This window comes from Ambystoma mexicanum, chromosome 11 (genome assembly GCF_040938575.1).
Source record: "Ambystoma mexicanum isolate Mex_15411 chromosome 11, UKY_AmexF1_1, whole genome shotgun sequence".
In the NCBI taxonomy this organism is placed as follows: Eukaryota; Metazoa; Chordata; class Amphibia; order Caudata; family Ambystomatidae; genus Ambystoma; species Ambystoma mexicanum.
Window position 1 is genome coordinate 600366191 of NC_090934.1, and position 24530 is coordinate 600390720.

A 24530-nucleotide genomic window follows, 5' to 3' on the forward strand; every position below is an offset into this window, starting at 1 on the left:
GGGGGGAAGTGGCACAGAAATTGGCAGATAAGGGGGTTCTGCTACGCATTGACACGGCCTGGGCCTGCCTCCTGGGAGGGTTCCCTAGACCACGGAACACCAAACATCTTGGGAAACTGAGAGACCTGGCGTATGTACTTGCTAAGAGAAGGATAGCTATGAGTTGGAAGCAACGCCATGGGCCAAGAATAGAGATATGGTGGCGGGACCTGCAGAAGTGGGCGGAGGCTGAAACGGGGGTATGGCAGGTAGCGTGTGGTAATTGTGGGGAGGAAGAAATGGGCAACCTGGCGGCTTGGAGAATGTTAATCACGGGACTCTTTGGCGCGGAAATGGACCCTGCTGCTTCCGGGAGGGGCGGCGCCCGGCCGCACCAAGCGTACACAGAACTGTAAGGTTGATAAGCTCTCAGGGGAGGGGGGGGTTTTAAGTGCAGCAATACGGTATTAATTGATGTTTACAGTTTGCAATGTATAATGCTGCAAGTTTGGTTTGTATTGTGTTATTTTGAAAATAAAAAATTATTTAAAAAAAGTTTGCAAGGTACAGAACGGATAGCTTTCTGTGTCTACCACACCACTTGATCTGCAAAGTATTGTTTCATACCATTAAGGTGACTAGGGCACCACAGGGCCACTGCGGAAACACACAAGTGAGTCGGGTCATCCATCAGGAAAACAAAGTGATTCCCGTGTAGGCCTAATCCATCTTTTGTAGGAGAAAGTTGGAGTGTAGCACAGATGGTACAGCGGAGCAGACGTGTAGCCAGTGGGATTTGTATGGGGCTTAAAGAAAGCTGTGGAAAGGAGGAATAGAAAAATTAATGATAGCTCGGGTTGGCAGAAGCAGTCTTGGGTCCCCAGCAAGGAAAGGTTAGAGGAGGACCAGCGCCCAGGGAAAATGAAGGAAGCAAATGTCAGCAAGGTCTGCCCCGATTGTCTTGGTGCTTACCTTGCAAATCCGTGATCGTTAAAGTGAGCGACACAAAGCACCCATTTAAAAGATGCAGGGTTTCTGCTAGCGTGACATACACAATAAGTTGCTTTAAGTCACTAATCAAATGTTTGCAACATCAGGAATAGCAACGAGCTGGAAATCTGCGACAGAGAATCTGCATATCTAACTTGGCGGATTACACAACTTTTACAGGACAGTACAGTAGGATAAGATGCTGGGACTTATAGGGCACAGGCAAGATGTAAAATTAAATTAAAACCACAGTGATATTTGTTAACACAACATATTGCAAGAGGATTTTTACAGGTTCTGTTCCAGTTTGTGCATTGTTATTAAACGCTATAAAAACACTATTATCGTGGTCCATAAAAGCTAAAATTTGAGACAAAAATCGGGACGATGACGGAAAAGCTGAAAGGTTGTAGTCCACAGGTATCCGAGATCAAAAGCGTTCTTAATTCAGGTTATGTTTATGTCAGGCTAATTTATTGTACACACTGCCATCACCCAATGGCATGCATAAGTAGCCTGTGTCGCAATTGTTGGGGAGGGTACCGTAAACCTCAGGATGGTGGTGCGAGAACGCCAACAACCAGCAGAGGACGGCCTAAAATTGCTAATCAAATGGACACTTGTGTAGCAAAGATAGCTGTTTAAGTTGACCTCTTCAATGAAAGCACAGCTCGCCCTGCATTCCCTCTGTGCTCTCGTCTCCCTGTTTTCTCTATTCACTTCAAGTCCTAATGGAGAAGAAGTGCAACTGTAATCATCTCCTCCACTCTTAAGTGCCAAAGGCATGTGTGGGATGTTTTTCTTTTTCAAATAATTGCATACCAGAAATAATTGGGATGCTACTTTCATTAAGCTTTCTATATCCTGTCTGGAAAAGACCAGTATATATTCTTTTAAAAAGACAGTCCTACAATTCGATTCCTAAAATGTAGGTTTTTACATAATGCATAATCAGAGTTTTGATACTGTAAAACACTGCATCATCTCCATGCTTTAGAGTAAAGTGTAGGTTTGTGTCTCTAAATTTCATTGTCAACTATATTTCATTTTGTTGGGGAAGATGCATCATGGTGACAAGTGAACACTTTGGAAAATGTACATGATCAAATGCTTTTGATGGCAAACCCAGTGTAACCTGCAGGTTGCATAGATCTTGCAACTGGTGCTGAACCCATGCGCGAACCCATACTCCTTGACATTCTATATCATCACCCAGTTGCTTTATACCAGGTACCCTGAAATTGAGACGACCACCAAATACAATATTCCATCTAGTTTGCTCAGTTCTCTGCCTGCTACACAATCCACTCTGAGTAGTCTTTCTTTCCTCTTATATAATGAATACACAAGCGAACTAGACGCTTAGTCAAAGTAGTGATCCACAGTTCCATACAATCTGTACATCTACAGATCAATTGCAATACCAAACACTGTAGTTAGCCTCCAGAGCTCGCTTTGCTTTATGATTATGATTGCATTATATATTACCACCTGCATGAGACATCTGGCCAAACTGTTTTCAGCGCTTTTTTATCATATCTATTTATTTGTGTCCATTCATGCAGCTAACCTTTTATATTTTACAGACACTCAGCTGTGGCTCACAAAGTCTTTTCGCCCACTCACATAGTTGTAATTGGTTATTTATAATGTGCTTAATACCGAGTGGTTTCTAAGCACAGACTTGGGGATCGAACCTGTGTTGCTCCGCGTCGTCTTGCTTCCAAGGCGAGCGTGTTGTCCCTGAGCTATCCTCCCGTAGTGGAGTACATTTTATGAAGGGGCGAGTAGCATTTGCAAGAGATGTTTGAAACTTTTATGTAACATTTACTTTGTTTGCAGTAAATGTCTAACAAAACTTTCACTGTCCATGGCTGGCCTCTGGGAGGCAGCAGTGTGCCAAAGAAAGCGGGTTTGTAGTGACAAGCAGCATTGTACACAAATCTCATTTTAAATGTGTTGCCCTCCATTGCTATGGGTGGAGTGCATTTCTCTTAGGTTGAATGGAGAAACTAAGTTACCCAACCTGCAGGTCTAGCTGAATTATAAAGAAATTGCAAAGCCTGACTCCTCTAACTAATGTCTTATTTCAGCGGTACACAAACTGATGTATTGTTGCTCATTTCATGTCTTCGGTACAAATAACATCTGGTGGCATTAATAATATTTGTACAAAATTGCTAATCAATTGGGTCTGCTAATCAAAACATTTTTAATTAGCAAACTCTGCTAATCAATTTTTGAAAACTAATGTATGCCTTGCCAAATACTCCAACATTGGCAAGCACATAATGCTGGGTAATGTAGACAGTTTCTCCACCCACCACCCGGTAAGTAATGAAATTAGAAGTCGGAAGCTCAGGGAGGAACGTTATTAGGGCCATGATTCGCAGCCCAGCGGCTGTTGCAAGCAAAGTATTGCTTCACAACATTTCCTGTATGAAAGGTATGGGTCACACAGTTCGAAAGGTTGATGTGTTAGCCCTTGACCAAAGGCATGCCTATGATGCAGGTAGAACAGGTATTGCCCTACTGGAAACCTTCCCCACAAGATTGCCTTTAAGCTATGGTTCACACAGTGGAAAAGTTGATGTGGTGGCCTTGGGCCAATGGCATGGCTATGATACAGGTAGGCCAGAAGCATTACACTACGGGTAATCTTTCCTGCAAGATTGCCTTAAAGCTATGGGTTACATAGTTGGTAATGTTGCTGTGCTGGCCCTTGGCCAAGACATCGCTACGATACGGGTAGACAAGAAGCTTTACACTACAGGGAAATATCCACAAGAAAGATTGCCTTAAAACTATGGGTCACACAGTTGGAAAACTTGCTGGCGGACCCTTGGCCTAAAGGCATGGTTATCATACGGGTAGACTTCGGGTCTGGCCACACAGTTAGTAAAGTTGCTCTGCTGGGCCTTGGACAAAGAGGAGGAGCCCTACAATACTGAAAAATTTTCCCTTCAGTGGCCCTAGAAACAAGGGCTGCACAGTAGGGAAAACGATAAAACACAGGACACCAACGCTGGGGAAAATGACATCAAAATAAAAAGCAGAACACTGCGAATCCGGGGGGATCCTGGCAGGGAGTTAAAAGCCGCTAGTTACCCAACGCCGAACGACCGGGAGTGAAAAGAATGGATCAACGGAAATATGCATCTCAACACAGGGTGCCAGCATAACCGGGCTCCCTACATAGGAATCATTTGTTCACGCCCGAGGAGCTGGAGGGAGCTTGCCAATAGAACAACAGATTAATATACTCATGAATTGATGCCCCTACGACTTTAGGAGTTAATATTATTTGAATTATTAATTGGCCTTTTTAATTAATACAATTTGAGAAAATGTAATTGCATAGTATTAGTGCACTGATTGACCTGCATTTGGCAGAACTACTAGTTGATCTGGTTAAGAAGCAGCTATCATTGGACACCGGCGCCTCCAATCTGAAATAGTAATGCTGGCCGATATAGCAACAGAAGGGGGCTACGGCTAATTTTAAAGGTTACCAACATTTTATTCTGCAATTTTGCCCCTGATTAAAGGGGGTAGCCTTCGATAATGCTATAGATGTTTCAAAAATAAAAAAATAGCAAAGGGGTAGGACGTTTCTAGCAGCAAAGGCCCCCAACCTTGTCAAACGCAACCTGATGATTGGCCGACCTGGAAATCCTATAGTAGGAAGGGGCGACCTACAGTCAGGGGATCCCATCACATTAGTACCAAAGGGGGATAGATAAGTCCAGAACTTTTGGGGGGAACCTGGATGGCCGGGAACCCATCCAGGTGTGGTGGCCCGGACCAGGAGGACTACTTGCCCATTTGCCCAAAAGTACAACAGAGATGAGACTTTGTTTATACATGAGTACATTTTATGAATAAAATTACAATCCTGTTTTATGATTTACTTCGGTATTGTGCCCTTTATTGCCGACACTAACCAAAGTCTCCGCCAGTCATTAGTGCAAACCCACCTGGGAAGGGTTTGTGTTATACATGTATAGCTGCCATGTCTTGCTCCTCCTCTTAAGACCAGTGGATGCTGCCCTGCTCCCTGTGTATGAATGGAGAGGTACCCAACCCTCTCTGCCCCTCCACGTTCAGAACTTTGGCAAGAGGGTTTGCGTAGGGTATAGGGAGAGATATGGGATTGTGAGCCGACCGCAGCTGTTACCTGCCGTGTGGCCCCCACCTCCACGCCTCCCTTGTCCTTCCCCTGCCTGTGTCACCTTCTGCCACTGGCTCAACGATGCCGATCTTACAAACATGCTATTATGAACGCACTGAAATAGCCAGCTACTAAATTTCACCCAAGTCCAAGTAGCCTTGGACTGCAAACTACGCTGAAAGAGTTAATAACACCTGCATGCGGTCAGTGCAGTGCACCTAGAGACACGACTTGCTGATCCAACTGTGTTCTAATAACACTTTCGGTGATTTTCTCATTTACTAGTTCTATCATTTGAGAAAAATGATTATCTTGCTATTTCCGAATTTGGTAATTCTGGGCTGAATTGCTTTTCTGAGTTCAGAGAAAAAAAACGCATTATTCATTTTTTGTGCTATTAGATCAATTACAATTTAGAGAGGTTTCTTTATTTTTTTTAAAGCCAATTTCACTTTGCTTTTTTTTTTTTTTTACTTTTAAGATGAAAGAAGGGTAAAACCTGCTCCTCCCCGGTGTGGCAGAGATATCAGGAAATATCTTGTATGGAAATGTGGGTACAATTAGGCATTCTACTTAGTAAAAGGAGTTTTTTCTTGGAATTGGACGTTGGTCCCTGTGGATGCTTGGATGTTGTAGAAAGGCTTACAACTGGGGTATGCAATCTGTGCCGCTGCAGCTGTTTTGGACTGTGACTCCCATGATCCCTCAACATTGACTATGATGGCTAGGACGAGGAGGTTTGTAGACCAAAACATCTGTAGAGCCAAAGGTTGCCGACCCCTGACTTAGAATTTAGTGCGTATTTTATGATTTTCTGAACACTTTGGTTTTCCATGAGAGAGATTTGTGTTGGTCGGAAAAAGTAGATTCACTAAGAGGTTGATGACTTGCAAAGGAATGGTAATAATCAAGCCAGTTCCCAGAATGCCAAGGTTAATTTTTTGTCAATATTTTCTTAGCAGGACCAATGTACAGATGTTGTTGTTTGAGGCAAAGCAGAATTGTATAACCCCACTACTCAAACGCAATGCAATCTTTACCACTTGTTCGTGAACCTGTTGGGCAGTGAGAAATTGGGCTTTTGGCCATCGAATGTGCTGGAAACATCACATGGTCAAGAAGTCACGGATACCACTGAAAAACACTACCCTTGGATGATGTGCTGCCGACTTCCGGATTCCATATGGTTCTTAATTACCCTTTCGTGGTCACAAAACATCACGCATTTGCTTCCCTGGGCATTCTAATGTTTTCTTTCAAAATATCCCCCACTTCTACCCCTTCTAGTGCTGGAGTGAAGGGTAGAGATAGAATGAAGAAAAAGTGAAGGATGCATCTACGATCTGCCATTCCTACTCTGGAGGCAAGGGTAGCAATCAGAGGGCTGTGTAAAAGCAATGCCAGTCCTCCTGGTGGTTCTCTGGCAGAACCTTATTGCAACATGGAGAAGGTGGAGAACGCTACTTTAGAAAGGCCTTCCACAGTCTAGAAGGAGGGGGGGGATCAGCTTCTCCTGTGAATGAGATGCCTTCCCCTCCTGCATAGCACTCTTAAGGGGCACATTTTCTAAGTCCCAGAGTGTAAAAGTAAGGCCTCGATCTAAGGCGTGAGTGGTTTGTAAATTGTCATTCCAGTTGAAGGCCGATAGGGGGCACTGAATCAGGCATTCATTACTGGTGTGCATGCCCACCTACTCCTTCAGATACCACATGGTTTTAAACCCGCATTTCATTCTTGAGCAGGCTTAAATCTAACTGATTCTTATGGAATTGATGCTGTCTGCCATGCGTAATTGGCTAGTAGCATTTGCACCTTTTGTGAAAAATCATGCAAAAACAAGGTGTAAAGGCAATTTTGCATGATTGTACACGTATTTTATGCACTCCATTTTTCAAATAATAATTGCATGGAGGGCATCCAACAGCTCGCACGCGCTAACTTTGGCGGTCTCATCCATGAAATTTCCAGTTTTTTTTTTAAATGGCCCACATTGTGATTGACAACCAGTATCAGGGGGCACAAAGAGGTCTCCTGTCTTCTATTTGCCCTAGCAATGACAGCAGTCTGCACGATCTCCAGAGGATAGCTCAGGGGCAACGTGCTCGTTTTGGAAGCAAGACTATGTGGAGCAACACAGGTTCGATCCCCGGGTCAATGCTTCGAGTATTAAGCACGTTATAAATGACCAATCATAATCCTAGCATTTCTTCCAGTATCCTTGCCATGCTGGGCCACGTTGCCGGAATACAGAAGACACAATCTAACTTTGTAAAATGGAAAGGTATCTATGAAAAAAGCCACCTTAGCTAGACTCTGGAACCAATGAATAGCAGATATGAAACTTCACGCCTGTGCACATTATATCCTTTTTTTTTAGCTTTGTTATTGGTAATTTCTTGGGTGCCATAGAGGCACACTCTGGGCGTCGGAGTGTCCTTGGATGTTGCTTGATGCTTTCTCTCACTTGTTATGTTGATTAATACAGCGCACCGTTACCATTTGATGGTCTCCAGGCACTAGCGTGGCTCTGTAAGAAAAGTGAGTAGGGTAGTTAAGTGGGGCAGAGAGGGATAGGATAACACTTGTGCTCATCTGTGATGCACGTGGAACCAGGAGGAACTGGAGTCTATGCGTGTGACCTTTCTGGGTGTGCTTTGTTACGTTCACTGGACTTGTTGTGTCTGCAAGGGTGGCGTCCAGTGTCCAAGTTGTTTGTTGTTTGCAGGTGTTGGGTTTGTAGTATGATTACAGATGGGCATGAGTTTTGCACGTTTTTTGGTGGGTTATTTCACTAGTCCTTTGGGCATGTCAAGTACGTGAGAGGTGTGAAGGTCTGGAGACGAGAACGGGGGTGGTTAATTGGTTTCAGGTGATCTCTGGGTGTTGAGTAGTTTTATTGTTCATTCTTCCTTCTATATGGTCTCATTTTTGCTTTGGTCATGGTGTATGGTTTGCTAAGTGGCGCATCTAAACTAAATCTAAACAAATAAATCGGTACAATTCAAGTGTGACTAGATTTAATAGCAGCGGACGCCAAATCAGTGTGGTTCTATTGTGGCAAAATTCAAAAGCAGTGGCTTGCAATTGTAGTGTGACTAAATTCAAAAGCAGCAGGTTACAATTCTAGTGTGGCTGAATTCAGAAGCAACGTTCATTAACTCAGTATAATTGTAGTGTGACTAAATTCAAAAACGGCAGGTTACAATTCTAGTGCAGCTGAACTCAAAAGCAGTGGCTTGCAATCTAGTGTGGCTAAACATGCGTTTCTTTTATCCCCCATCACTGCAGCGCCTCAGCAAAGGACTCCTCCCAGAGCCGAATCCTCAGGTTCACCTTCGGCCAGAGCAAGAGCTCTAGGTTAGCACGCAGTCCTTGGGTCTGAGGGCTGGGTACGGGCATGGGGGGTTTGCTCTGCTTGTGCATGCGACTTGTTTGCGGTGATTTTCCAAGCACTTGCACCTGACCTTTCAATAGGATGCCTTGGTGTTTTCTCGGCTTGACTTTGATTTTGCCTGGGTTTGTTTTATGTTTTTATCATATGCTTACCTTAGGGGAGTGAACTTCCAAGGGCCTGCTTCCCCCCCTTGGAAAGATAAAAGGATGCTGTGGAGTGGGAGAGCTCGTAAAACGCGTTTAAAGTTTGAAGACCAGGTGTTTGTTCTGCTTCTTTCAACTTGCTAATCTTTTCTACTATAAATTGTGTCAAAAAAAATTCCGACAACGGTTTGAAGACATTCCACCCCAGGCAGAAAGTTTGAAAGTATGAGTGGATAAAGAAAAAACCATGTGTAAGTGCCTTATTTTTTTGCTTTTTTTCTTGTTACCTGCAAGTGGCAAAGGTAAATACCTCAGACCTGCAGGGAAATGTTCTGCGCCCCCTGATCTGCTGGTGAAATACTTCATACGATCACTCATTTTAGATGTCGGGGTTTGAAATTGCCACTATCGTGCAGCTGTTTAGCTTCTGATTATACCCACGTGGAGCTTGGTTAGCTTAAAACCACCAGCTGCCAGGAGCTATATTTTTACCCACGAGGCAAGTGATGCCATTCAAACCTTGCTATGCGATAGTTACTGTGGAGGTTTGGGAATGTGTACAAAGGAGTATAGGAAACCACACCTAAGGGACATTTAAAGCATATTGTATAATATGACATGGCCAAAAGCTTCGAGGTGGTGTATAGATTTGCTCTGCACTATGTACTAGCTCCTGAATCCCCAGTGGTAGCTACTGCTTAAGGGGTTGTGCTTGATACTCGGGAGCTGCTTTTTGTTCCTGGTCAACAATTCCTCATTTCAATCCCTGGTGTGACATTCTAGAAAAATGTTTTTTGTAGCATTACCTCTGGACCCAAGTGTAATGTTGTCTGTGACCGTAATCCAATGACTTTAAACATGTTTCTGGATCAATTTACTGAAGGCCAGTTTCTGAGCCTCTGTTAACAGAACATATACTGCCTGGTCATGATTATTTGTATTTGTATTTGATTTATTGATTTATAAAGCGCTTTACACCAAAGCGCTGATGGTTAGTGTGGGAAACCAGACAACAGTTGTTCTGAAAGTGGCAAAAAACGGAAAAAAGCCAATTTATATACCACGGTGCTTACTACCACAGAAATACACCTCTTCCCTGCCTGCAATTGAGATTGGTCTCCAGGTCATCAGGAAAGCGCCATCTTGAATGCCGATTGTCATTCAACGGTACTTGATTCCCCAGACACCACCCTTTCTTGAGCTTTCTGGATCTTGTATCGACTCTCTGTGCTATGAGGATCCCGGGGACTCCCTTCCAAAGTGAATATTTCTTCAGCGTTTTTCCTCGAGGCATATTGGGAGTGTCAGGTGCCCTCACTTATCGTCTGGCTCTGTACCATCATAGCACTGTCCAGATCTTGCCTATTCCCACCGTTAGGGGTGGCATTTAGGGTTATAGAGCAAGCAGGCCTCGCCCCCTTGATGCTGCCTGCCATAGTTGAGTATGGCAATGGTTTCTGCTTTCGGGAATATCTCCATGCTCAGTGGCCCGACAAGCATGCTTGGCAGGCGTGTTGGTATGCTGCAATTCATGTACTCGCACAGCTCCAACCATGTACATGGTGCATGAGCCTCTCTTAGTTTTCCTTGAAGTCGCCCATCATCAGTGATAGAAGTGTATCAAATAAAGTAGTGGAGCTGTGAACCTGGCAGGGGACAGAGTAGGCAGGAATGGAGCAATGTGCAACACATTTTTCAAGGGTTGCAGCCAAGCTGGTTGACAACGAATTGAGTTGAAACAGATCTAATTTGAACTGGAACTGCCAATGAGTGTTAAAGTGTAGAAGGGTGAAAAAGTAAGTGGAACTCTTAACAGTAAAAAATAAAAGTAGTGGAAAGCCGCTCCCGACTGTTACCGCTCACTTCGACCACTGCCTATCATGGCATTGGGAAAGTTCTTGGGCAGGGGTCTGCCACCTACAGTTCTCCAGATTCTTTTGAGCTATGGCATCCATGTGCCTTCAATATTTCCTTTGCTGGCTAAGGCTGATAGAAAGCATAGTCCAAAACATCTGGCTGGCCAATGGTTGCAGGCCCCCATTCTAGGGGAGTTCATATCCATGTCTACTCTTTAGCCTATCTTTCTGTGAAAGACCTTTCCCTCCACCCTATGCGTGTGAGAGATACAAGTGAGCAGCCACCCCAATGAATGGAACCTGTGAGCTGCTTCCCTGCCCCACTCCCTGAGACACAATCACGCCTCTCATCTGCTGAGGCCAGGCATCCAGACCGTTGCTGCATCTTGCCTCTCTCCTGCTCCGCCCACGCATCCAGGTACGGTCCTGCATCTTGCCTCTCTACTGCTCAGCTGAGGCATCCAGGTACGGTCCTGCATCTTGCCTCTCCTGCTCAGGTCAGGCATCCAGGTATGGTCCTGCATCGTGCCTCTCCTGCTCAGGCCAGGCATCCAGGTACGGTCCTGCATCTTGCCTCTCTGCTGCTCAGGCCAGGCATCCAGGTACGGTCCTGCATCTTGCCTCTCTCCTGCTCAGGCCAGGCATCCAGGTACGGTCCTGCATCTTGCTTCTCTCCTGCTCAGGCCAGGCATCCAGGTACGGTCCTGCATCTTGCCTCTCCTGCTCAGGCCAGGCATCCAGGTACGGTCCTGCATCTTGCCTCTCTCCTGCTCAGGCCAGGCGTCCAGGTATGGTCCTGCATCTTGCCTCTCTACTGCTCAGGCCAGGCGTCCAGGTACGGCCCTGTATCTTGCCTCTCTCCTGCTCAGGCCAGGCGTCCAGGTACGGCCCTGTATCTTGCCTCTCTCCTGCTCAGGCCAGGCGTCCAGGTACGGCCCTGCATCTTGCCTCTCTCCTGCTCAGGCCAGGCGTCCAGGTACGGTCCTGCATCTTGCCTCTCTACTGCTCAGGCCAGGCATCCAGGTATGGTCCTGCATCTTGCCTCTCCTGCTCAGGCCAGGCATCCAGGTATGGTCCTGCATCTTGCCTCTCCTGCTCAGGCCAGGCATCCAGGTACGGTCCTGCATCTTGCCTCTCCTGCTCAGGCCAGGCATCCAGGTACGGTCCTGCATCTTGCCTCTCCTGCTCAGGCCAGGCATCCAGGTACGGTCCTGCATCTTGCCTCTCCTGCTCAGGCCAGGCATCCAGTTACGGTCCTGCATCTTGCCTCTCCTGCTCAGGCCAGGCGTCCAGGTACGGTCCTGCATCTTGCCTCTCTCCTGCTCATGCCAGGCGTCCAGGTACGGTCCTGCATCTTGCTTCTCTCCTGCTCAGGCCAGGCATCCAGGTACGGTCCTGCATCTTGCCTCTCTCCTGCTCATGCCAGGCGTCCAGGTACGGTCCTGCATCTTGCTTCTCTCCTGCTCAGGCCAGGCATCCAGGTATGGTCCTGCATCTTGCTTCTCCTGCTCAGGCCAGGCATCCAGGTACGGTCCTGCATCTTGCCTCTCTCCTGCTCAGGCCAGGCGTCCAGGTATGGTCCTGCATCTTGCCTCTCTACTGCTCAGGCCAGGCATCCAGGTACGGTCCTGCATCTTGCCTCTCCGCTGCTCAGGCCAGGCATCCAGGTACGGCCCTGCATCTTGCCTCTCCGCTGCTCAGGTCAGGCATCCAGGTACGGTCCTGCATCTTGCTTCTCTCCTGCTGAGGCCAGGCATCCAGGTACGGTCCTGCATCTTGCCTCTCCTGCTCAGGCCAGGCATCCAGGTATGGTCCTGCATCTTGCCTCTCCTGCTCGGGTCAGGCATCCAGGTACGGTCCTGCATCTTGCCTCTCTCCTGCTCAGCCAGGCATCCAGGTACCGTCCTGCATCTTCCATCCAGGTACGGTACTGCATCTTGCCTCTCCTGTTCAGGCCAGGCATCCAAGTACGGTCCTGCATCTTGCCTCTCTGCTGCTCAGGTCAGGCATCCAAGTTCGGTCCTGCATCTTGCCTCTTTGCTGCTCAGGTCAAGCATCCAAGTTTGGTCCTGCATCTTGCTTCTCTCCTGCTCAGGCCAGGCATCCAGGTATGGTTCTGCATCTTGCCTCTCTCCTGGTCAGGCCAGGCAACCAGGTATGGTCCTGCATCTTGCTTCTCGTCTGCTGAGGCCAGGCATCCAGGTGTACGGTCCTGCATCTTGCCTCTCCTGCTCAGGCCAGGCATCCAGGTACGGTCCTGCATCTTGCCTCTCTCATGCTCAGGCCAGGCATCCAGGTACGGTCCTGCATCTTGCCTCTCCTGCTCAGGCCAGGCATCCAGGTATGGTCCTGCATCTTGCTTCTCGCCTGCTGAGGCCAGGCATCCAGGTACGGTCCTGCATCTTGCCTCTCCTGCTCAGACCAGGCATCCAAGTACGGTCCTGCATCGTGCATCCTTTAGTGGTGAGCACACCAGAGTATTAGGACTGTGACTGCTTTCCACAACACAATCTTGCTGTCAAGCTGCATTTTGATGGGCTCCTTCTATCCACCTCTTCCTTGCCCCCTTCTCTTTGGCACCTAAAGGTGTGTGGTCTATTCTTGTACAAAAGCATTTTAACCCAGTTCCTACAGTGGCAGTAACCTGGTGACATGGAAAGCCACGTCCCTAATTACGCTCACATTCAGAAATGGGGTGCACTGGCTCCTCAGATGAGACTATATGGCTTTTCATAGGGACGGGCTTCTTCTTGGGACCCATAGACCATTCCTTTCCCACTTTAAATGAATACAGAGCAATGTTTTTAGGGCCCAGGATCTTTCTTCCCCTGCTGATAGAACTGTGGATGCTAGATTTGAGGGTTTACCTTGCGTGCTGCCACAGGGGTCACGGAGGTCATTGAGTTTCTGAATACACCTGACCGTGAAGCTTCTATTCATTGGACAGAGCCGACTCAACCTCAGACACGCGCTTTGCGAGGTGCACTTAGGTGCACTTGCGCCAACAGAGGCAATTGGCCCAGCAAGGGCTTGTGTTGAGCCCTCAGTGCAGAGCCAGTCCTCTTTCTTCTTCACGTTCCTCGGAGTTCAAAGCAGCCACAGGGGTGAGATGCTGATCTTTTTTCATGAAGACTGTCATTGGCGGGGAGGCCTATTGCTGGCACTCCTCATGTCCAGGCCTTTCTTTAGAATACCTTTCACCGTTACTATGGCTCTTTCAGACTCTTGGTGAACTCGGGCCCCCTCTCCAACCGTCACCTGTGTTTAGAATGCTTTTAAATCTTTTATAGTGCCCGGGTAAGGAAGGCTGGGACCTGGGCATGCGAAGAAGCCATTGAAATAAGTGTGCCCTGTGCGCCTGATCCTACAGGTAGCCCACCAGCTGCCCCTACATGCTCAGAAAGTCCTCATGTTCCCTCTCCATTGGGTTTCACGTCCCAATTTCAGAGATCACTGGATCTGCAAAACCATGAGTTAGACTCACTGTGGCGAGTGACATGTGCATTTTTGGCAGATATTGCAGCCTATGTCTGTCCCTGTATGGGTCACTTTGAGAATTTGCACCCTTGGTTGGAGTGTTGGAGGTATATGCTTTGGATAAGCAGCTCATGTTCATCAGCAACCAGCCATTTCCCACATGAAGACATGATCACCTGCAAGGCAAGGGACATGTTTTGTCTTGGGCCCAAAGTCCTGTAGTATTTTTACAGGTAAGACATGTGGTTTCATTGAGTCAGGTGGGCTCTGATGCTTTTTCTGTAAACAAAATAAACACAGCTGTCGGTAGCGGCCGTGTTACCTTAGATACGTTGTACTGACAGTGGACCGCCCCCACGAAACCCCCGAGCATGTGAACATACCAGAGATTGAGAGGAGTAAGAAGGGGGTGGTAGAAGTCAAGAAGATGAAGGCGAAATGGGAGGGTTACATGGATTGAGGGGAGGGAGCGCACCTGTGGAAGTGGACTATGGCGCATGGTGGGTGCAATAGTTACTGGGGGATTGAAGGGGAAACGGGGAGGGGGAATGGCTGAGGGAACGGGACATCTGCATTCGGCCAAGTTTGTTCAGTTATGATTGACGGTTGTATGTTTTCAAAAGCCAAATGAACAGGATCTATAGAGAAAGAAGGTGAAGGCGGGGGTGTTCACAATAGAAGCTTTGAGTTTGAAGAACGAGAAGGAGGTAAGATACGAGACTGAGGACAGAAAGAAGTAAGATCAGGCATTGGCAGTCGACTTAAGAGGGCGGTGGGAGTTAGAGGCGTGGGGAGGGAATTCAAGGGAACACTGGGGCAGACCCAGGGACCTCTCCCTAGCTCTCCCTCTAGGCTACAGCCACTGACCATCCAGATTACACAACCATGTACTATATTCAGTTGAGGGGCACCCCAGATAGCCAGAAATTAGCTCTGAGTGAAGCCAAGGGTGCGCCCACAATGCCAGAATGTGGGTGTGAAGTAACCTCTTCTGAACTGCAGGGACTGGGACACATGCATACCATAATATAAATAAATGGAGAAAATCATGGGTACATCCCAAAAAAGGCAGCCAAGAATACTAGATGGCACCCCTTCTGCGTGCAACTACAAGCAAGGCAGGCATTTCCCCCCTCTTCCGGCATAAGCACTGATGTGTAGCTTGGCATCCTGTAAAACTCTCCTCTCCGACCTCTTCATAACACAAACGTACTGCATTGATCTCTAGGTGTGCAGGGCTGGGCTCTATGCAGACCTAGTGCTAAATCAGTCTTAGTTATGTCTGAGTAACCTCAGAGCCAGCAAAGTGAAAAAACACTGCAAAAAGCCAAACACGCATGCTCCTTAGGTGCAATGTGTGGTTGTTTTTTAAGATCCCAAAATGCGTGAATTACTGGAGTGCTTCCCAGCCTGGTCGTCTGGTCACAGCATAGTAATTCCATAAAGAACTGGCATGCACATGGCTGTTTAAGAGTTATAGTTGAGGTGCAGTGAGGTTAACTTAACTGAATGTCCTGTGCCTTGTTTAATACTTAGCAGCATTATACCACCTTGATCATGCTCCACATGCCCTCTGTTGCTAAGACAACACCGTCATACTCCATTCCTATTGCTATAGAAGAGCACTAGTAACTGTACTCAGTAATCATAGGTAAAGATCGAGACCATGTAATGACTGTATCACGAGCCACCAAATGGCACCCGATGGTAGGTAGCCATTGTCATTTTAGATTTTTCTGTTGTCTGCACTCGGGTACAGTTCTGACAATACTCCTTTTTTAAGAAAGGAAATGAAAATGTTTGCTATCACCACATGTTATCCATGAGGTGTCATTGATTAAACATTTTTCAATGGAAAACTTCCAGCAATGCTATTTGAAGTGAGTGTTCAATGCTTAGTGTGCTTTTGTGTAGGTGTACCTTTAAAGTGTTCAGTGTTTAACTGAACATGGGTCCATCCACTTCTACACTGGGGTTCAAACGTTGCCGCAGTCGACACCAGGGGGGAGCAAGTGTCTTTCCCCTGGGCCTGAAGAAACCTGGTGGTGTTGGCAACATGGAGTTACGGTTTTTTGTGTGGTTGCTGTGGCATTTTGCATGGTTGTCGTGACTTTAGTCCATCATTGTATGTTTTCCATCTTCTGCTTTTTGTAATTTCAGGCTTCCTGGTCCCACCACGAGGGTCTCTGCTGCGGGCAGCGAGTCCAAAACTCGTGGTCTTCTCGGTGCTAACAACAGGCGCAGTCAGAGCTTCAACAACTACGACAAATCCAAACCCGTAAATCACCCAGCAACCATCAGTGAGAAAGGTAAGCAAATTGAAATGCTGAGGCTCCTTGCCTCCCACTCATGCCATTCACAGCACTAACTCGATGCCAACCGAACCAGTACTCTCGAGAGTAAGACATTCAACACAGTGTCAGTCAAAACACTGTCCCATTTAGGTCCAGGAATTTTTCTCTGGCAGTTATTTTCCTCAGAAAGTTAAACAAATGTTCACATACATTTGCAAAGTTTGTAACTTTAATGAAGTTAGGGATAAAGGTTTATTAAAGGATGTATGTAATCTTATGATAAATGGTATTTCCCAAGGTTCAGGCCAAACTCCTCCAAATATCTATCCTCTAGAAATGGGTCATTTTGAGAATTGGCCCTAGAACGCCTCCTGCATTAGGGATGCGGTGTGGCAAATCAACTTCTGGGGCACCATTGGTCCAGGGATGAATATTGGTTTACAAACCATCAATCAGCCCCACACCTCTAGTACACCTGAAGGGATCCAAACAGATTAGAAACACAAGCAAAGTATAAACCTCCTTGTCCATTTTTGGTAACGTTGATGGAACGGCAGGCCTATCTCCGCAAAGTCGTGGATCGTTGGTTAGTTGCATCACAGCGAAAATACAATTATTATCTAATCATAAAAGGGACTGTCCAGTAAAGGTTGTATAAAAATATCTACTTTATTATTATCGTAACAGACCATTCTAGCACACTACAAAATACAACCCACCCTGTAAAGGAATGCAGAGGACAGCCAGTTTCAAGAAGGAAATGGGATGCGCTCTGGATACTGATAGGAGGGTAGACGGTAAAGTAATTTATCACAATAGTTCAAGGATACTTGGTTTCAGCACAAAGGGAGCAATGGGTTGTGAAATGTCATTAGGGGCCTTCGGATAAGGACCAGAGGGACAGAAACGCAAATGTACCTTGTACTTGTAGAAGTTCTTTGTACTTGACCGGTGCAGAGCTGGTTTCAGGGTACTTTGCAGCTTTTGCGACAGAGTTCAAGATGGGAGACCGCTGCGGGTATCAAGCGGCAGATAGTTCGGTAAGCGAGGCTGGCTGGACGGCTGCAGGCTGGCCTACACGGCAGCTTAGGGTCTGGAATCGTTTTCTCAATGCTGGTCGGTGGGTCTGAAACACTGGTCGAGGCATCTCAGATGGCATGAGTGACTTTGGTGTAACAGTCAGCGGTGCAGTCGGTTGCAGGTAGAGGGGCTCGACTGCCTCAAAAATGTCCTTAAAGGCAGACTCTGGTTGATGCTTGTCGATGCACTCCTCCTAGCTTCTTCACTGGGCTTATCTCATCCTTTAAGGCGGATGGCCCAAAGCTGAGCAGAGTGTTGCAGGCCACGGCATTGTTCTTGGTTTGAGTCAGAGACTCTCTGGCGCTTCCCACCTAGGAAGCATGCTTGCATAGCCTAGCAAGGCATGCTGTGTGCTGGCTGGGTACCACTTCTGGAGCTGATGGTGGGTTTTCTGGATTCAGTATCTCCCTCTGTTCTCTGGGAGATTTTTAGAGGAGGGATCTTGCTTCCCTCTTTGGAAATCCTGGCCTTCCTTCACTGGTGGAAGCTGTAATGCAGACTGTACCTTCAGCCAGGGTCCAAGTGAGTTCTTCTTGTTACTCCTTGTGAAGTCTTCTGATGATCTGCCCAAAAGAGGGGCTCAGTCCTCTTGGGCCACAGTGATTGGTGTATGCTAAGCCTACCTTAATGAACCAATCCTGGGTCCCAACCAACAATCTCCTGCATGCCTGAGGTCATAACCAGAATGCTTTGTAACAGAAAAGGTAAAGGGGTGAAAACATGTAACGCTAAGTCCCACCCATCTTCCTGCCTGTTGTGGTTCAAAGGGTCTCTCTAGTTAATGGAGCTCTCTTTGGTTCCTGATTAAAGCGGCAGGTCTCCCTTGAAATTGCAGCGAGAACAGACTTTCTGTCTCCATCAATCCACATACACATACCTTCTGAATGGGGCCCCCCCTGCAGGGGTTTCCTACTGTAAACAGATAGTCCCAGACATGACAAGTCACTGTCCTTTGTACTAAGAGGCAGGAGCTGGCTTCAGGTTGACACAGTGCATATCAAAGGTTGTTGGCGTTTCCTATCTCTTTTGTTAGTCCTGCAACCAGGCCCCCGTGGGCGTGTTAGAATTTACTCTGATGAGTATGCAAAGCTGCCAACAGCAGAGCTAACAAAAGGAAAGGCCGGATACATGGAGCCTTTGTTAGGTAATTGGGCTGGCCATGGCAGGAGGAACATTTTGCCCCCACCCACTCCTTCTGAGATGCCTTGATGTAGTCTTGGCTGTCATATCCCAACAAAGTATGACAGTGGGGATGGCGCTTGTAGGCTGTCAACCCCGAGTACACGTATCTATGTGTATGTCGTGCGGTGAGCATAGGAAAATGTGTGCTGATTAGACCCACACATTTTACAGAGGTTCATCTACCATCATTCAATTTCTTTTAAAAGTTCAAAAAAGCCCAGGCAACCACACACCCACCATGCGGATGGTCGAATTCCTCACATGGGCTCACCCACTAATACTATACAGGACGGAGAGGGGACACTTAAAAAAACAAACGCTTCTGACAAAGAATCGCAAGTGCTTTAGCTTTGAGCGAAGTGAGATCTTTGCTAGTGGACAGTTACATTGCTTTGAAAGTTCAGACCCCTCTTTCTCCCACCCACTCGCTCACCCAGCCACCCCCTTCCCCTGCCTTCCTCTTCACTTGGGCCGCTATTATGCCACTGTGTTCGCAGCTTGGTGCCTTTATAAAACACCACTAAACAAACAATAAAGGGGGAAGAATTAGGGGTGGACATTTCTGGTGAAGGTGCCTCAGAGCTTTGATAAGGCCAGGAGATGTTCATGCAGCTGTTTTGGGGAATGGAGACATTTTGTGGATATCCTGTGCCACCAAACCCTTTCGGTAGCAATCTTAATACCTGGTGCACACCTTCTGTTATAGACTCCTGGCAAGAAGCCGTGAATTAAACCAACTGTTGTCAGCATGAAGGTAATACTCTCCCCTGCTTCATAGCCCTCTTTGATATGCTCATGTATTAAAGAAAACACAAGAGTGATTGAATATATGAAGTATTTTCTTTCCAGATAGCTTTCAACTCGCTGCCAAGAATACAGCTTTCATGTTCCTAGTCCTTCAATCAACCCTTCTGTGTGTTATCGCCAATTCAAGTGTTTGAATCCTTGGGTCTTTCTTTGCTAAAGACTTTTACCTTAAGGCTAAATAACATATTTTATCCTTCTGGCCATGTGAACATGAAACTGAAAAAAATGTCTGTTTCATCTGCTGACATTTCTTTTAAGAAGGCGTCTAACTTTCCTCTCTCCAGAGCGTTACTGTAGGTTGGGGCTACCTTTCCGCATTCCTCGTGACAGCTTTAGACTGATGATGTGTACCCGAATTCAGTACGACGCCGAAAGGCTGATAGTGTACATTAAGCTTTATCCTAACAGTGAAGTGATATTGAGATGGTTGGTTGACTTGATCCTTTTGCGAACAGTTAATTAGTGACTGGAGCAAACCAGAAAAGTGTATTTGCCTCCGAAAAAGAGCCAAGTCTCGAAACACGTGTCAGGCTGATCTTGCTAACAATTAAAATTGTGCATAAAAACGACATTGTTTGGCGCAGAGTGATTGTAAAACCTCCTCTCTGTACCATGACCCTTCTAGTCACTTTGCCAGACCTGTGCGTTCTCCAGCATAGGGGAGAGCCTCTCCGAGCAATTGCACATGCACTCTTCAAGATGGCCTCCTCTTTTCAAACTGTTTTATCTTTCCAGTTCTCCATGTACACCTTTGTGGGTGCCTCTTGTTTAATGCAGCGTAGATTATTTTAGGGCACAAATTATTTCAAGGCAGTTAGCTGAAAATAAAATACCAAGTTGGAGAACGTGCGTTTTTCCCACCATTTCCAATGTAGGTTCACTGACCTAATCCATTGTTACCCATTTTAACTCCTAATAATGTTGCAACAATCCTGTATAGTGCGTTGGCCTTCAAGGCACACGAGGAGCTGGGGTCCCTACACGTAGGTTGGGCGCAATGCGGTGCAAGGTCCCATGCGTTCCCTTTCCTATCTGTTGATCCTGCTCTTTGCAAGCAGCACACAGTTCAGAGGGAACCCATCAGGGTGATCTATGGTGCTGCTAGTCTCAGGCTATTTGCTGGCATGGGGTGGCGTGTGGCATGCACGTGGTTCACCTTGCAGCTTATTGAAGGTGAGGCTTGTTCCTGGTGGATTCTGGCAACTGGTCTAATCTACGTCATGACTAGTCTAGAAGGAAAAACACGCACTGCAGGGCGCCCTGTGCGTACTTTTGCTTAAAGGAAAAGCCGAGATGTTGGCGACTTCCCTTTGCCCATCACTACAGTTTTGGCTTCCAAACGCATGGGCTCAGTACATCCCTCTGAAATGAAGGTCCGTCTGCTTTGCCTCTATGCATATATAGAGTACAGTGGTAGAAGTGTGCCCACACAAGTAGTGGAACTGTGACCTTGGCGGGGGACAGATTTGGTGGGTGCGTGGTATAGCATGTGTCAAGGGGATGCTGTCTGGGCAAGTTGACAGCCAATTGGACAAAGAAGACAGTGCCCCTATATTGTTTTTCATTTTTTTTCCTCAGTCGACCAGTGAGTCCAAACATGTGTATATGCCCTCACCTCGCGGATGTTAACTCCACACCTGACATGTATATCAACAGATGCCACTTGAACAAGGGCCTGACACTAGAACCATCGTGCACTGTCATGAATGCAATTTTGTACTTTCTTCCAAAGCCTGTGTCTCAAGGCTGACCTTCTTTTGTGTCTTCTGGTCTGACGGAGAGTCCCAGGAATGAGCCGTCTGTTGGGCTGCACCGCGTAACGCGCGTCTTACTGTAGGCCGAAGCAGTCCCACGGATGCATCGGAAGATAATGAAGAGAATTTTAAGCTGAATTCTCAACTCTACCCGGAGCCACTGCATGTTCCTGCCAGCAGCTTGGACATTATCACTTTTGTCACATCCGGAAATCATTTATTTCTGTTTGAGCCACTGGGAGTTTGCTAAAAGGTTAAAGTCCCCCAGGAGTTCATTGCGATAGGCAAGGCTCCTACTACAAATGCACATGTGTCCAGTGGCTTCAGGGGATAAATCGCACCGGATATCAAAATTCCTAGCGAACAGCTTGGACCAATATCAAATGTAACATCCAAGCATTTAACCTGAAATACCAACTCCAAAAATGTGGGGGAGACAGGGTGTGAGGAGAGATTCCTTCCTGGTGTTGGCTCCCTGGCTAAGGGAAAGCCAAATGGTCTATGCAGCCCTCGTGACTGTATGGCCCAACAGATCTCACTTTCGGGGTTACTCTTATAGGGTAGAAAAAAAAAGAGAGATGCTTTAACTTAAAACCAACAGTACCAGAATGTTGAAAAAAGTTTTGAAAAGTAGTAGAATGGTTAACATTTAAAAAGAATAGAGTGGAACGCACATCCTGATAGTTTCTGGTCACTTCGACCTCTCCCATAGATGCCATTGCTTTCACTCTTCCTGCTGTGTGAGGCCAAAAGGACTTAGCACATCGTTATTGTGAGTGCCAGCAATGGTATATTCTCCAGCATGGGACATCGTTATTGCGAGTGCCAGCAATGGTATATTCTCCAGCATGGGACATCGTTATTGTGAGTGCCAGCAATGGTATATTCTCCAGCATGGGACATCGTTATTCTTAGTGCCAGCAATGGTATATTCTCCAGCGTGGGACATCGTTATTGTGAGTGCCAGCAATGGTATATTCTCCAGCATGGAGTCGGCAACCTTTGGCTCTGGCAATAAAAGTCCATGGTGAGGTATTATGGGTGTCGTAAACCCAAAGCTTCCAGAGAGCCGCGAGTTGCAGGCCCCTGGTTCTGTTGGCTCGTGGGCCAGTAGTCTATTCTGGTGGTCCCAATGGCTTTCCCACAATTCCCTGCCTGGCTCCAAAAGTGTGCTGGCGGCCCTAGGCTTTGGTTATACTTCGCACATGGCATACCTCTGACACGGTGGTGTGGCTGTTGCAGGCCCATGCCAGGCTGCCTAAGGCACACAGCAGCAGCAAATCTCAAGATGTGTCTGTTTAGTTTTATTCTTTTATAAAGCACACCAAACCCTCAGGTATCTAGGCGCATAGGTTATAGAAACATTCAAATCCATTAACAACGTACAGACAATACAAGTGGGTACAGGGATGATATAAACAATACGTACAGTAAGGTAGCATGGTGCAAGTAGCCTGTGGGCACTTTAAAGTTTCTAACATAACGACCATGCAGAATCGGCTTGCATTCCTGGCATTGGGTAAGTCTGTTAATAAGTGTGTGTTTTTCTATAGCTCCCTTGCCCCCCAGCCCCCTTGAAGGTTGACACCACTGACACGTGGACGGGTACTTGACCTCTGTGCGGTGTCGCCCGGCTGATGTTTGTTATGTCTGCCTGGCCTCCACCTTTGCCCTCGGAACAGTCGCGTCAGTCGCCACATGCGAGGCCAGCTCACCTCTACCCAGAATGCCTGCTTCACCTCCAGTACAGGGTGAGACAGCACTTTAGTGTGTGGGAAGGGGTCGGCAAGGCAAGCCTGTGGGGAAATTAAGCATTTGTTTTGGTTAGGCAGCAGCGTTGAACGAGCAAATGCTGGGAATGAAAACGAGGAATTGTTCTCAGAGTCGCCCAATCGGCCTAAGCTCAGCAGTGGTCAAAGTGCACGAAAAGTAGTAGTGGGACTGTGCTCCCTGCTGGCCTGTCCCCGCTCCCCCCAACCCCCATTGCCGCACCCCCCTCCCACGCACGATCAGGGGTGGACTGGGAAGCAAAAGGAGCCCTGGAAATCATTTTCAAAGTGGCCCCGTGTTACACATTTTCAGCCAGCGCAACCTCTTTTCTTATCGGAAAAAGTGGAACTACGACATAAAAGAGGGCCAGGATGCAGAGGCCCACTGGGAAATCTCCAGAGTTCCCTACTGACCAGTCCACCCCAGCGCGCAATACAAACAGCTACACAAGTGCGCCTGCTGTTTAGGGGAATGTTCAGTGCACTGGAGTGCAAGTTTAACTTCTTCCGACACTTCAATTTTAAAACCAAACCGTTTCGCAACGGTTTCGTTTTCAAATAAAATTATAGGAACAGTAAAACTAAGAAGTCGAGGAGCACCGCTCCCGCCCACGCTGAAGCTGAGGTACATGTAAAATCAAATTTCGCAAAAAGGCGCCGCAGAGCGAGTACTGTTCCCCGTGTCCCCCGTTTGCTACAGGCCTCTTTTACTCTTGCAGTCATGACTCGCTTTCGGAGGTGGACAGAGGCAATGACTGCCCTCCCTGGCAGTACTGCAAAGTTTAAGACGTCAGATGTGAGCTTCTGAAGGCCGACACCAGCCCTGATGCTCGCTTTGCTAAGGGATGATTGCTGACTGAGAACTGTGCTTTGGGGACAGAATCACAGTTCAAGGGGTTCTATACTTTCTATAGGAAATGTGAATGTAGGTGTAAATGTTGAGTTTCCGAGCATTAAGACCTCTACCGATTCACCACAATACAGGACCATTGAGGCATCCAGTAGCTTTCTGGTGCAGAATTGAAGGAAGGGGCCCCAGGACTGGTCTTCTGCAGCACAGTAAGCGGTCGTTAAGGTGAAACGGCATCATCTAAATGTACTACAAGATAGGAACTGCATGTACTGAATAACCTACAAGATGGGAGCTGCATGTACTGAATACCCTACAAGATGGGAGCTGCATGTACTGAATACCCTACAAGATGGGAGCTGCATGTACTGAATACCCTACAAGATAGGAACTGCATGTACCGGATACACTACAAGATAGGAACTGCACATACCGAATACACTACAAGATAGGAACTGCACATACCGAATACACTACAAGATAGGAACTGCATGAACCGAATACACTACAAGATAGGAACTGCATGTACCGGATACACTACAAGATAGAAACTGCATGTACCGGATACACTACAAGATAGAAACTGCATGTACCGGATACACTACAAGTTAGGAACTGCATGTACCGGATACACTACAAGATAGAAACTGCATGTACCGAATATACTACAAGATAGGAACTGCATGTACTGAATACCCTACAAGATGGGAGCTGCATGTACTGAATACCCTACAAGAAAGGAACTGCATGTACCGGATACACTACAAGATAGGAACTGCATGTA

General features: G+C 46.9%; 1 protein-coding gene across 8 annotated transcripts in view; it reads left to right on the forward strand.

Annotated features, from left to right (window-relative positions):
• Positions 1-24530, forward strand: part of NAV2 (neuron navigator 2) — a 972027-nt gene that overhangs the window by 392694 nt on the left and 554803 nt on the right. For all 8 annotated transcript variants that reach the window (XM_069623466.1, XM_069623467.1, XM_069623469.1 and 5 more), the window contains exon 6: positions 16171-16319. In XM_069623466.1, the coding sequence (XP_069479567.1) occupies positions 16171-16319 (149 nt within the window). The remainder of the gene's footprint in view (positions 1-16170; positions 16320-24530) is intronic.